At 38.9% G+C, this 14,618-nt stretch overlaps 1 protein-coding gene across 1 annotated transcript; it reads left to right on the top strand.

The window, feature by feature from the left end:
* Positions 1–6,387: 6,387 nt before the first annotated feature.
* LOC126183708 (cytochrome b5) lies at positions 6,388–10,508 on the top strand. Its single transcript, XM_049925895.1, has 4 exons — positions 6,388–6,616; positions 8,093–8,221; positions 8,305–8,372; positions 8,664–10,508. Exons 1-4 carry the CDS (start codon positions 6,500–6,502, stop codon positions 8,749–8,751), a joined length of 402 nt encoding a protein of 133 aa, XP_049781852.1. The 5' UTR covers positions 6,388–6,499; the 3' UTR covers positions 8,752–10,508.
* The last annotated feature ends 4,110 nt before the right edge of the window (positions 10,509–14,618 follow it).

The following is a 14,618-nucleotide window of genomic DNA, read 5'->3' as shown; positions in this document are numbered from 1 at the left end:
CAAAGCTGCTGATGGGGGAGCAGAAGTAACTTCCTCTTCAAGTCTTACAGGACGTGCTGGTCTCCACAAACAGTGATCCCTACTTCGTGAACACAGTAATCACTGGTGACGAGTCCTGGGTGTACGGGTATGACCTGGAAACCAAATTCCAGTGGTCTCAGTGGCAGTATTCCTTGTCACCAAGACCAAAGAAGGCACGCCAAGTTTGCAGCAACATCAAAGTGATACTGACTGCTTTCTTTGACTCCTGTGGTGTGGTTCACCACGAGTACACATCACAGGGTCAAACAATCACCAAAGAGTACTACAGGAATGTCCTCTGTTGTCTACGTGATGCTGTGCAGTACAAGAGATCCAACTTGCGGTCAACAGGAAATTGGCGTCTTCATCATAACAATGCTCCAGCACATTGCTCGCACTTATTTCAGACCTTTTTGGTGAAAAACCTGATTCCTTTGTTTCAATAGGCTCCTTGCTCTACTGAAACGGCTGCCTGCAACTTCTGACTGGTCTGAAAACTCAAGAGGCCATTGAAAGGGAGGCGACTTCAAACAAGAGAAGACATTATGGTAGCAATGACAGATGAGCTTAACTCTGTTCTGAAAGAAGCTCTTTCAGCATGCTTCCAACTATGGCGGCACTGTTGGGAGAAGTGTATGGAGTCCCTAGGAAACTAATTTAAGTGTAATTAGGCGTCTAATGCTCCAAGTAAGTTAGTTTTTTTTTCAGCCAAAGGTCGGATACTTTTCTAACACACCTCGTACCATGTGGCACCAGCTGTATGGCACAAATATGTTCAGCCTACCTGCCCCCACGTGAGGTACTACATGAAAAGGCTACTCAGCTTCCCCAATCCCCCACTGTGGCGATTTTAACACAATGTACAATGGGGCTCTGCAACAACCTGCCCCAGGATAGACCAATGGGGAGCCTTCTAACATATCACAAGTGTGTCTGTTGAACATGAGGCCTGGCACACACTCCAGTATTGCAAAAGGGTGGTTCATTATTGTCAATTTCTCAGTATGCTCTCCAATCCTTGCACACACACTGCTCAGTCAGAAGTGGTTGATTACTTGCACTCAAGTGATCACTTCCCAGTTTGGATTCATCAGACAAACTGAGCACTACCTGAAAGAAAGCTGCCACAATGCATTCTCAGTAGGGCAGACTGGATGGTTTACAGCCAACTTTCTGTGTTAGAACACCATGACAGCATCGATGAATGGGTGTATCATGTTACCAAAATGACATACCACACTAATGAAGCAGCAATATCACAGTCTTCAGGGCAACTAAAAAGTTTAGTGCAGTGACAAATGCCACTCCACAATCAAGATCACACAGCTCTCTGAAGTGACGGCGAAATCTCATCATATTATTAGAGAGAGCAAGAAGACATCATGGGAAAAGTACCTGAACATCACAGACCATTCCACTAAAAGTACAGTTTTATGAGAGACCATCAAAACGATTTCTGGGAGGCAACCAGTAGCTGCTGTAATGAAGAATGGATGTCTCTATACTAACCCACAAGCATTTCCTGGAAATTGCCAGAATATTTCGCTAGAGTTACCGCTACTGCCAGTCAAGACAGCTTTCCAACACAACAGAGTTGCTGCTGAGAGAGGCCGCTGGGACTTCAGTTTCACCAATGATGAAGAATACAACTGCCGCTTTTCCATGTGGGAGATGGATTTTGCGTTATCTGCAACTCATTGCACATCACTTGGTTCCAGTAGAATCAGCTATAGTATGTTATGGCTCCTCACAGGGTGAAACAATGAAATCTTCTACGCCCTTTTTAACTTCATTTGGGTGTTAGGTCACTTTCCCGACTTATGGAGAGAGACAATTTTAACTTCGGTTTTAAAACCTGGGAAGGACTGTATGAGCCCAAATAGTTTTCATAGTGTTGCTATAACTAGTCGTGTAAGGAAGACCTTGGACCAGATGGCCAGCCACTGCCTTCTCTGGCTCTTAGACCCCAGAAAGTTCGTTAGTCGCTTTCAGTGTGCGTTCAGGAGGTATCACTCCACTTTTAATAATGTGGTAGTCCTGGAGGTGACCATACAACAGGCTTTACTGTGCAGGTATCACTTTTTGACATCAAGCAGGCCTACAGGCCTATGATACCATTTGGAGCCTTGGCGTCTTTGGACAGCTCAATAGATGGGGCTTTCAAGGATGTTTTTCCAATCCTTATATGGTTCTTTCAAAAATGGTTCAAATGGCTCTGAGCACTATGGGACTTAACTTCTGAGGTCATCAGTCCCCTACAACTTAGAACTACTTAAACCTAACTAACCTAAGGACATCACACACAACCATGCCCAAAGAAGGATTCGAACCTGCAACCGTAGCGGTCGCGCGGTTCCAGACTGTAGCGCCTAGAACTGCTCGGCCACCCCAGCTGGCTATGGTTCTTTCTCTCGACGTAATTTTAAATATAGAGTCAACAACATATTCTCTGACCAAATTGAACAAGAGAACAGTGTCCATCAGACTAGTTCCATACCTATTAATAGTACAATGTCGACAGTTAAAAGTCCTGTCATGTGTTTTTTCTTAGCACATGACTTCGCCATTTTTTGTTCCTTCTCTAACCTTGCAACAATAACTAGTCGGTTCCAACTAACTGTTAGAAGGTTGGAGGGATGGGCAGGGAAGGGATGTTTTCATTTCTCAACTGAGAACGCTGCGTGAGTTTCTTTTAACGGTTCACATCCTGTTTTCTGCTTTCCTGTGTTTAGAGTGAGTGACACTATTCTTAATTTTAAAGATACTGTGAAGTTTCTGAATCTCATATTTGATTTTATACTTATGTTGTTGCCACTCCATTGTTGTTGTTGTTGTGGTCTTCAGTCCAGAGACTGGTTTGATACAGCTCTCCATGCTACTCTATGCTGTGCAAGCTTCTTCATCTCCCAGTACCTACTGCAACCTATATCCTTCTGAATATATTTAGTGTATTCATCTCTTGGTCTCCCTCTACGATTTTTACCCTCCATGCTGCCCTCCAGTACTAAATTGGTGATCTCCGGAAGCCTCAGAATATGTCCTACCAACCGATCCCTTCTTCTAGTCAAGTTGTGTCACAAATTTCTCTTCTCCTCAATTCTGTTCAATACCTCCTCATTAGTTATGTGATCTACCCATCTAATCTTCAGCATTCTTCTGTAGCACCACATTTCGAAAGCTTCTGTTCTCTTCATGTCTAAACTATTTATCATCCATGTTTCACTTCCATACATGGCTACACCCCATACAAATACTTTCAGAAACGACTTCCTGATACTTAAATTTATACTCGATGTTAACAAATTTCTCTTCTTCAGAAACACTTTCCTTGTCATTGTCAGTTTACATTTTATATCCTCTCTACTTCGACCATCGTGAGTTATTTTGCTCCCCAAATAGCAAAACTCATTTACTACTTTAAGCGTCTCATTTCCTAATCTAATTCCCGCAGCATCACCCGATTTAATTCGACTACATTCCATTATCCTCGTTTTGCTTTTGTTGATGTTCATCTTATATCCTCCTTTCAAGACACTGTCCATTCCGATCAGCTGCTTTTCCAGGTCCTTTGCTGTCTGTGACAGAATTACAATGTCATCGGCGAACCTCAAAGTTTTCATTTCTTTCCCATGGATTTTAATACCTACTCCGAATTTTTCTTTTGTTTCCTTTACTGCTTGCTCAATATACAGATTGAATAACATCGGGGATAGGCTACAACATTGTCTCACTCCCTTCCCGAGCACTGCTTCCCTTTCATGCCCCTCGACTCTTATAGCTGCCATCTGCTTTCTGTACAAATTGTAAATAGCCTTTCGCTCCCTGTATTTTACCCCTGCCACCTTCAGAATATGAAAGAGAGTATTCCAATCAACATTGTCAAAAGCTTTCTCTAAGTCCACAAATACTAGAAACGTAGACTGACCTTTCCTTAATCTATTCTCTAAGATAAGTCGTAGGGTCAATATTGCCTCACGTGTTCCAATATTTCTATGGAATCCAAACTGATCTTCCCCGAGGTCGGCTTCTACCAGTTTTTCCATTTGTCTGTAAAGAATTCGTGTTAGTATTTTGCAGCTGTGGCTTATGAAACTGATAGTTTGGTAATTTTCAAATCTGTCAGCACCTGCTTTCTTTGGGATTGGAATTATTATACTCTTCTTGAAGTCTGAGGGTATTTCGCCTGTCTCATACATCTTACTCACCAGTTGGTAGAGTTTTGTCATGGCTGGCTCTCCCAAGGCTATCAGTAGATTTAATGGAATGTTGTCTACTCCCAGAGCCTTGTTTTGACTTAGGTCTTTTAGTGCTCTGTCAAACTCTTCACGCAGTATCGTATCTCCCATTTCATCTTTTTCTATCTCCTCTTCCATTTCTATAATATTGTCCTCAAGAACATTGCCCTTGTATAGACCCTCTATATACTCCTTCCACCTTTCTGCTTCCGCTTCTTTGCTTAGAACTGGTTTTCCACTCGTCAGAGACTTGAAAATGCAGTCCCTAAGAGTACTAAATGTTTTAAAATGTATAGAGCACATGAGTCTCCTTCAGTTTTATGGTGCCTTTGTGCCATCTCTGCTTGATTAGGGAACACGGTGTATGGGTATTTAAAAACATTTGCATTGGTACACCATGTACAAATTAGGCAGGTCACTGGAGCATTCAGAACCAGCTCCACACCAAGTCTCTATGGTATTAGGGATGAATGGATAGAGGCTCAAGAACTGGCAATTGGTAAGAAGACTTGGAGGAAGCAGCTGTAAGCTGCAGAAATAATACGGTTCATCAGCTCTCACAGTTCAGTAGAGAGAAGTCTTTGACAGACATAGGTGAGAAAACTTATAGCGGATTTGACCTGTAAACAGGAAAACCCAGATGTGAACTGTCAAAAGAAAGAGACTAGGACCGAGTGAGGTGGCGCAGTGGTTAGTACACTGGACTCACATTCAGGAGGACGACGGTTCAATCCTGCGTCCGGCCATCCTGATTTAGGTTTTCTGTGATTTCCCTAAATCGCTCCAGGTAAATGCCGGGATGGTTCCTTTGAACGGGCACAGCCGACTTCCTTCCCCATCCTTCCCTAATTTGATGAGATCGATGGCCTCGCAGTTTGGTCTCTTCCCCCGAAATCAACCCAACCCAACCCAAAGAGACTAGGCTACTGCTGCTGGGTAATGGCCATGGGGCAGGTGTAGACCCTCAGTTGGAAACAATTCTAACGACAGAATTCTAAGTCACCAACATTTTCAAACACTAATACCGTACTTGGTCATATGACAGGAAATATAGGGGCTTTATGTATAGAATCCTCAAAGGAAGATTATTTATTAACAATGGGTGCTACCAGCAACATTATGTACTGGTACAAGAGCAGAGTCTATAACATAGATGGTTACCTGAAATCCGTAGCACTGTTGACCTATTTTGCCAATGCGCCCTTTGTGGAGGTGCTTCAACACATGGTCAGATTAAAAGTGCTGCCACTGGCAGTGTGGTTTCAGTTGCCTGAGACTGCAGTCGTGTGCGTGTTGCGTTTGCGCGCGGGCGCGCGCGCGCGCGTGTGTGTGTGTGTCGTTTATTGTTGAAGAAGGCCTTAATGACCGAAAGCTTTGATTGTGAGAGTCTTTTTGTTGTGCCTATCTTCGACTCAGCATTTCCGCTATATGGTGAGTAGCAGCTTTCCTTTTCATAATATCGTTACATTCTATCCTGGATTTTCCATTGTTCAATTTTAATGAATGCTGGTCATCGGGCAAACGAATATATTCGTGAATAGAGCGAAGAATAAACAAGTGTTGGGCGAAGAAGTTACTTCTCGCAGAAATATATCAGCGTTGAACAATCGTGAACTAATGCAGCTATCATATTATTTACAATACAATTCTTTATTTGATAGACACGGAGACTTGTCAGATATTTCAAAGACTCTACATACTATGTTTCGTTAAACGTCTCTACAGTGCTTCTCCAATGATTCGAATGGCGAAAGAAATCATGTGTGTCGTGTTCTGAGTTGCAAGGGAGAAGTGGCAGTCCGAGAAAATTTAGAAAGTAGTGATTTGGCGCCAACAGTGAATTCTATTCCGACTGTCAAGCCAACCGGTAGTGTTCCGTGATACGTGCAAGCTGGGAAGTACTCTCAAGGCATATAGATCTTTGCTTATTATTCTAGAATTAGGTAAATTAATATAAATAATTTCAGCAGACGGTCTTCTGCTTTTTACTGAACAAATCTCGGTACTTTTTTTATCCTTCTGTCTACTAGTATATCGATTGTCTCCAATAAACGTACCTCTGACGGTAAATTCGACCTTCTTATGTTGCCTACACTGCAGCAATGACATCAAGATTTTCATTTAATCTTCGTCGTTACATCAGTGTTGAGGTTGGTGGGGTGTTACTTAAGAGGGAAGGTGCTGATAGGTGCTGTAGTCAGATTGAAGTTATTTGCTAAGGTAGTGAAGGATACTCGTGAGCCATGGACAAACCTGTGAAGCTGTTTCGTATGGCTGAAGTTGCGAAGTGCAATGACAGTAAACAGACTTATATTGTGATACACAACGCTGTGTACGACGTAACTGCCTTTTTAAATGAGGTAACTTCATTTTTGTTACAGAAAGTGTGTGAAAATGTTTTAAGTTAGCCGTTTGTTCAGTTACCTACCTCCATTCTTCAGTCTCATATATGTCGCGTAAAATAGAAACATCTGTCTAAATTCGTAGTTATAGTGTTGGTTTATGGCTATCACTCAAACTTTCAGCGTAATGCATATGTCGATGCATTTACTGATCCTGTAAGTGTGCTGCTATCATCCCTATAACCTGTTCGTCGTCTGTGTCATGTTCAGTACCTCCATGCTTTGACAGATCCGGTTGCCAGTGTTTGAGGTCAATGTATAATTGACTCAGATTTTTGTTATGAGAGTGGCCAGATTCTGAGCGACGGATGGCTTGATACGAAATCGAGGTACACGAGTGGAATACAAATGTATGTGGAAATTGCGTTGGTTTTTTTTTTTTTTTTTTTTTTTTGCCTGTTCTACGTTCAACAACTGAGCGAAGAATCTTTAAATATTATTGCAGTTTAATGTTTAGTGTTCCACAAAGGTGGATCCTCAATTAAACAAGATACTCTCTGCAACATTTCAGAGTGTCACTCTTCTTAAGTCCCATGCCCGCCTTAATTATTGACTTTTAACTTTGCGAGGCCACTTTGGTGCTGTAACTTTATGGACCTGAGCTGAAATACATATTAGCCATTTCGTTGGCAGCAAAATAAGATTCTGACATGAATAGAATCACCGTCTAGATTTTCAAAAATATTATATCTGGAATATCTCATAACACAGTGACTTTATGGGTAGATAACACTGTTGGTAACATTATTGCAACTAGCTTTCAAATAAAAATAGTTTCGTTGAGGCGTGGTATGGAAGAATTTACTTCAATAAGTTAGTGAATTAACATAGTTGATAAAATGCAGCAAAACCTCGGGCAGGAGGAACTTCTGTAAGCAAGTATTTAATATGAAAAAAGCTTTTTCAGATTCGAAACTGAACACTATAACCCCCCCCCCCCCCCCCCATTTTTACATCTGTATTTCTTAGCTTTGTCGGAAGTAAATATTAGAATTATTTTTCTTAGGCAGTGCTCTGTTGCTTTACTTCAGATCAACAGCTTGTATCAGTACAAAGTAGAGAACTATAAATAGGTGGTACATAATGTGTACCTTCATGCACGTGACTGTGTAATTCTGGTTAATTGACAGTAGTTAATCTACTGAAGTTGCTGTTACTAAAATAGTCTTTGACTAGGAAAAATGTGGGTACTGAAATGTCGTGGTTATCATTTCATATGATCGTTGCAGCAAAGTATTTGGTATGGTAGGTAATGAATGAAGTCTTATTATTTATACACATTGTACATATAGTGGAATAATAGCGCACAGTTTGGCCCCATAACATTATCATCAATCAATAAATTTAAAAAGTGCTAATTTTATGTTTGTGCTGTGTGCAATCTGCATATTAACCTTTTCATAAAGACTGTGATATATGTATTTATTTTGACAGCACCCAGGTGGTGAAGAAGTTTTATTGGATCAAGCTGGGAAAGATGGTACTGAAGCATTTGAAGATGTTGGCCATTCTACTGATGCAAGGGACATGATGACTAAGTACAAAATTGGTGAACTAGTGGAGGTAAGCAAAAATTAATTTGAAGCTCAAATTTTCATTCTGATGTATAGATTTGCAACAAAATATCTTTCTTATTCTGTTTTTAGGAAGATCGTGTTGAAACAAAAGTAAAACCTCCAGTGAACTGGGATACTGATAAGGAAACGAGTAACAGGTAATGGTTTGATATTTTTGTGGACATATCATAGAGACTGTAGTGGTAGTACTTGAATATATATACTGCTCTGCAGCAATGAGACACGATGCTTTCCTGATTTCTGCCATGTTGGATAGCAGTTACGGTGCCAGACTTCATATGGTATGGAGTTTCTTATTTACTGTGTGTGTGTGTGTGTGTGTGTGTGTGTGTGTGTGTGTGTGTGTTTTTCATTTGAGAGAGCGCTATATCAATTTGCAATTTCATACTACTTAACACACATACCTCACATGGAACTTTTTGTTGCAGTTCTTGGAAATCGTGGATCATCCCTGTTGCATTGGGAGTTGTGGCAACAATTTTGTACAGATCATATTTTATAGCACAGGGTCACTAACCCTAATGTACCTTTTCATATGAAGAAATGGATGGATGTTTAAAATATACAAGGGAGTTACTTGTTCTTCATTGGAGATAATTTAGTTGAATATCCAGTGAAGAGTGAGTGAGTGTGTCTGAGAGTATCTGTAACAAAAAAAATTACACAATATTCCATGAAGCACAGAGAAGCCAATGCAGTGTTTAAATTTTGATTCTCGGGTTAAAATGTTTTTAGTAATTTGCTGTTTCAAAAGTTGTGACGAACAAATAGGTAATGACACTTCAGTACATTTTTCCCTAAGTAACTTTTTAGGCTGTTATTGTGAGTTAGGGCTATCTTAGTGTGAACCTTACAAATGTATCAAAATTTGGGACTTATTATACTCTTGTGATTATTTGGAACTCCTGTTGAGATGACTTAGTCACTAACAGTATTTGTTTACGGCTGCATAACACTTCTGGTACAGCCGTTCCATTTTATTTTGGTGTGATTGTAATTATTAAATATTTTGAGGCATAATGCAATAATTTATCATAATATTGGCTTAAAGAAACCCAGACCATTCAAATTAATTTTTCATGAAATTATTTGGTGTGCATATTGTTTCAAATCGTACCAAAGAAAGTTTCCTGAAGTCTGTCTTGTTAATTAGTTTTGGCTTACAGAATCATCTGAAAATGGCTGTATAAGCAAAAGAACTTATTAGTAATATAAATAAATGCTACAGCACATTCGTTTTCATTCATTAGTATGAAACAGTTCTTCTGAGCAGAGATAAAAAGAAATCTGTTAATATTTTTCAATCTGCTAAGACTTAGCCCTCTGTTGCACTAATAGTGATTGAAAATAGATAATGGAGATAGGTATTCACTGATCGTAATATTCAATATTGCAGCTGAAACCAGACAATGAAATTGTAGGAGAAAAGTCACAAAGTATGCCAAAATATTTTTAACAAGACTTGGATGATAAACAAAGCACACAAAAGGAGCTGTGCAGTTCACACTGGTTAATACTTAGTTAAATCCACTGTATTAAGTGCATTTTCTTCTCAAAAGGTGTCATTAGTTTTTCCTAAAATTATCTCATGATCTTTCATTATCTGTGGCTGCATCCAAATAGTATTTAAAGAGTCCTTAATATATTTAATGTATTTAGATAAATGTTGTGTAATTTGCGTATTAACATCTTTCACTGTACTGCAAATGTCACAACAAGAAAGACTATTGTAATAATTGTAATAAGTTAGTGTGAGATGAAAACTCTGTATGAATGTAGCCATATTTGTTTAAAACTGTGGCATGATAAAGATGCCTTGTGTGAAATCCGTTATTGTAGATGATAAATACAGTTCAGGCAGCAAGGAAAGACTGTGTGCATTAGCTGAAATCTTTGAGGATGTAATTGTTTTGTATTATTCATGTGAATATGCCAAAGTGTTTTGGGATTATGTGAGGTAATGGTTTGTCATTAAATTCTATTAAATAGAATGACTGAACACTTTTGCAAAGCATTCTGCAGAGATTTTTTCTGAAGTTCATTCAGGACTGTTATGGTATGTACTTTACTTGTGCTTCCTATATATTGTACCATGTCACTGTGTGTGTGTGTGTGTGTGTGTGTGTGTGTGTGTGTGTCACTTTGGGAACATGATTTTTTGGGTGCAGCTGACTAATGTTTAAGTTCTTAATGCATTTATCAGAAATCATTTGAAAGTTTGTAGAGACTATGGGAATTGTTAAATAAAAGATTATTTTATTCATAAAACTCAACCTTTTCTTGTCATTACAGAAGAAAAAGTAATTTAGTTTCTCGCTTTCAGGTCTCTAAAAGAAATTGATTTTTATGTCCTCAATCTTCTAAGATATCATTAATTTTATGTTGCACCAGCTTTGTAAAAACAAAAGCAGTGGCATGTTCCCTTGCATGATATTGTCTTTAATCTTTAAATTTGAAGTTTTGGTGCATCACCTGAAGAATGAAGTAACTAGATTCTAAAGTCTCGGAAACAAATTAACATGTTAGATCCCATGTTTCTGAGTATTAAATTGTTTTATTAGCTGTGTTGACATGAGATTTTCCTCTGGGTACTCATTGAGTTAGTTCTGGGAACACAGAACGATACATTGTCCTGAAAATTTAGACTTGTTTGGAAACAGTGCTAAAAATTGATAGCTCACTGCTTATTGGGGGCCTTGAGTTGCACTTAGTGTAATTGTTTTGCTTAGATAGTGCTTTAAAATTACTATGTATATTCAGTCCACTTTTATTTTGTGGCAATGCTTTTGGTAAGTTTCTTCTTGACATTCGACATATTTTGAGTAGATGTGCCACATCCACCAAAATTTTAAAAGCTTAGTTAAAGAAAAATATGCATAAGTTTCCCTTCACTCAAGAGGTATTTTAATCTTCGTTACTGTTAAGTCTTTGCAAACACCCCTTAATAGTGCAGTTTATTTTAATACTCTTACATCTGGAGAACAGAACTTTTTCAGTGTTGCTGGTCTAAGTATTTCATATTGAGATGCAGAGCAATTCCTTAGAGCAATATGCTTCAGGACAGATAAGATTCTGGAGAGATGGGCAGGTTACATTGAGTCTCTGCAGGCAAATCACCAGGAAGCTGATGACTTACAGAAATGAGCTTGTGGTATTGCATGAGTAGAACTGGAAATATGGCAGGAATCCAGACTGGAGAGGATCTACAGCTAAAGAAAATATTTGAGAAAGTGTAATTAGTAAACTTTTAATGTGAAAAGGGCGGGGAAATTAGATTTTTTACCCCAAAACCCGAAGTATCGTACATACATACATACATACATAATTGCAGCTGGAGTCATAAGTGATACCTGAAAAGCATCATAGAGGTCTTTACTGTGAGGTAGTATTTAAAAGTGTAAACTTACAGTATCTTAACATGGATGTTCTTGTCTAAAAATAAAGTAACAAAACTTGGAACAGATAATTACTTAGGCCTCACTGTGTATTGGTGTTAACTTGCAGAGCACTGTTTACATCGTGAAATGTGCAGTGAGGCACTGACTAGTCCTTGCTGGCCAGCAATGGTATTCCATGAAACAAAACATTTGTTCCCAGATCTATGCATTTTACTTAAAATTGTTTACTTCCATTCATCTATAGGTGGCATCTGGTAGCATTAAAGTTGCTCTTATTGGCATTGGTTTCCTTTGCTGTCTGCAGGTTGAGTTGTTTCACAAGAATTCTGTTGTAATTATACACAGTTAAAATGGCTTTTTACATCCTTATCCCACGTAATAAGATTGACAGATGGAGGTAACTGCTTTCTGACACAAAAGTAACAAAAATTAGAATCGTGAATTATGCAGAGAATTTTCTACCAGACACCACACTGCCAAGAAACTGATGCCCTTTCTGTACTGTGACATCAAAGTGAGCGACTGGCTAGCAGAGTTTAAGCAGTACCTGTGTGGACTAGCTTGAGCATTGGCAGTGTAACATATTAACTGCCACAAGGTGCAGCTAGAGCTTTGTCATTTATTGCTATCAATTGAGCATAATGTGAAATTTGAGTGATCAGATCACATACTTTTAGGAAGTAATTATTGATGGTCAAAAGCCTTAGTGGCACTAGAGTTCATATTTAAGAGGCAGGGTATTCTTGGTTTAATGTGTGATGTACTTTCCTGAGGATGTTTTAAAAGATACATTGGAGTGTTAGTGTACATTTGAATAAATAATGGGATCTTGATGTCCACATATAACTGCATATCCTACGTGTTTGTAACAAAGGTTGCTGCAATAGTGTGTTTACCATTTCCCGAACAAGATCCATGTGCATCTGTCCCATTAAAGGTTCGCATTTCGAAAGTGTTTTTCCCTTCACTGGGTTGGAAAGTTTCCACAGTCAAAAAGTCTTTACTTTGCAATTATGACACATTCAACCAGTGTACTTACCGAACATGAACTGTGCATTCAGTAGTCAGTAAAACAATGTGGGAAAAGTTTAGGCCACACTGGTTTTCCTTTCAGATGTTTAAGAGCTCAGATATTCTATGTAACTATGTGGTGTACAGTTTGAAATGATAGTAGCAGCATGAACAACTGTCACCATCTAACCACACATCAAGGGAATTGAGAGCATCAAACCTTAACCTTTTAAAGTGACAAAAGGAGATTTTTCAGCACAATAGTGAAATACATCAGTAAGTAATCTTTGGGAATAAACCTGCCGAATTTATTATGTATTTTTTTAAATCTTCCCTGTGGTGCAGGTTGGTGAATATTCACACTAATGAATCTGGAGCAAAACCAGTCTACGTAGTAATACCAGTTGTTTGAGAGTGGTGATTTTGTTATATATATAAAAAGAAAGATGATGGGACTTACCAAACAAAAGCGCTGGCAGGTCGATAGACACACAAAATTCAAGCTTTCGCAACCAACGGTTGCCTCATCAGGAAAGAGGGAAGGAGAGGGAAAGACGAGAGGATTTGGGTTTTTTAGATATATTTTTAGATATATTTTTCCCACGTGGAATGTTTCCCTCTATATATATATATATATATATTCAATTGCCTAGATTTCATATGTATGTGAACTAGGTGATTAAGATTTTTAAAGAAAGATTTTTATATTTTAACAAATCAACTATGATAACTTCCTACTGTGAAAATGTCAGTACTTGTCACCATCACTTAAATGGTTAATATAGTCATTGTGTATCCATGTGGTTGAGTCGACAAGTCTAGAATTATCTGTAAAGTTTAACATATGAACTTTTGAGTTCTTTAAACTGGCATGGGTGGTGGCTGAAAGAAAGTCACATTGTCCCCGATAGAAATGTCTAGTTTGAACTCCCTCACCCTTCCAAAAATCTTTCTCTTCCACCCCCAACCCCCCTTGTGCAGTTTCTGAAAATTTTGTAACTTGTGAGGCATATTTAATAAAAATTAAGCATTATTGAAATACTTAAATGAACTATATACTAGCGTCATTCGAAAACAAACGAGCCATAGGCTGTTATATGGAAACAGCTAACAGGATTGTAATGCCATTGTGTACTTTAAGAAGTTGTGGTTTCTATACAAGCACTGAGGCCCCACACTCAATGTTCGTGAGTGAGAGTGTAGTGCACACCCACCCGACGACTGAGCGGGTACATGCACGCGTTGACCGCCCTCTGCATTCTGCAGTGCTGCAAAGGGTGTAATGGAAGCTTCAAAAGAAGAGCAAAGGGCCGTAGTGGGTTTCTTTACAGTGGAAGGACTGCACGTAAGTATGAAGCGCACTGCATGTTCATTGCAAGGGTGAAGATGTGGCATAAGCGATCCATGGAAGGAGCATCCTGTTGGATAAAATTTTCCACAGAATGCACCAATAAAATTTCTGCATTTAGAAGAGAAAGTTGCTGATTGAAATTTCATGAAAAGATTTCACCGCAACGAAAAACATTTGTTTTAACGACTGCCACCCCAAATCGCTAACGTAATCGTGATACTCTCCCCCGTACCTCGTGATAACATAAAACGAGCTGCGGTCCTTATGAACTCTTTCGATGTTCTCCTTCAATCCTATCTGATACAGATGCCATACTGGTCAACAATATTCCAAAAGAGTCCATAGAATTGTAGTCTAAATAGTCTAGATTCCTTAGAAGGTTAGCTAGGAAGTAGCTATTAAAAAGGAAAATTGATAATTTGAAGTGGGAATAAGTGAAGTGCAGCAGCAGGGAGAACAAATCTCTGGTCAGGTATGCACAACATTATCAACACAGAATGGGGTGGGTCTGGGAGATGATGGTAAGTGTTCAGGCAGTTGAAAGAGACGCAAATTTAATTGTGATGCTTGATTAGAATTCGATTGCAGGAAAAAGAAGACTAGAGGAAATGAATGAATGAGGA

Source organism: Schistocerca cancellata, chromosome 4, assembly GCF_023864275.1.
Source record: "Schistocerca cancellata isolate TAMUIC-IGC-003103 chromosome 4, iqSchCanc2.1, whole genome shotgun sequence".
Classification (NCBI taxonomy): Eukaryota; Metazoa; Arthropoda; class Insecta; order Orthoptera; family Acrididae; genus Schistocerca; species Schistocerca cancellata.
The sequence above is the reverse complement of the archived record's forward strand: the minus strand, read 5'-3'. Positions and strand labels throughout refer to the sequence as shown.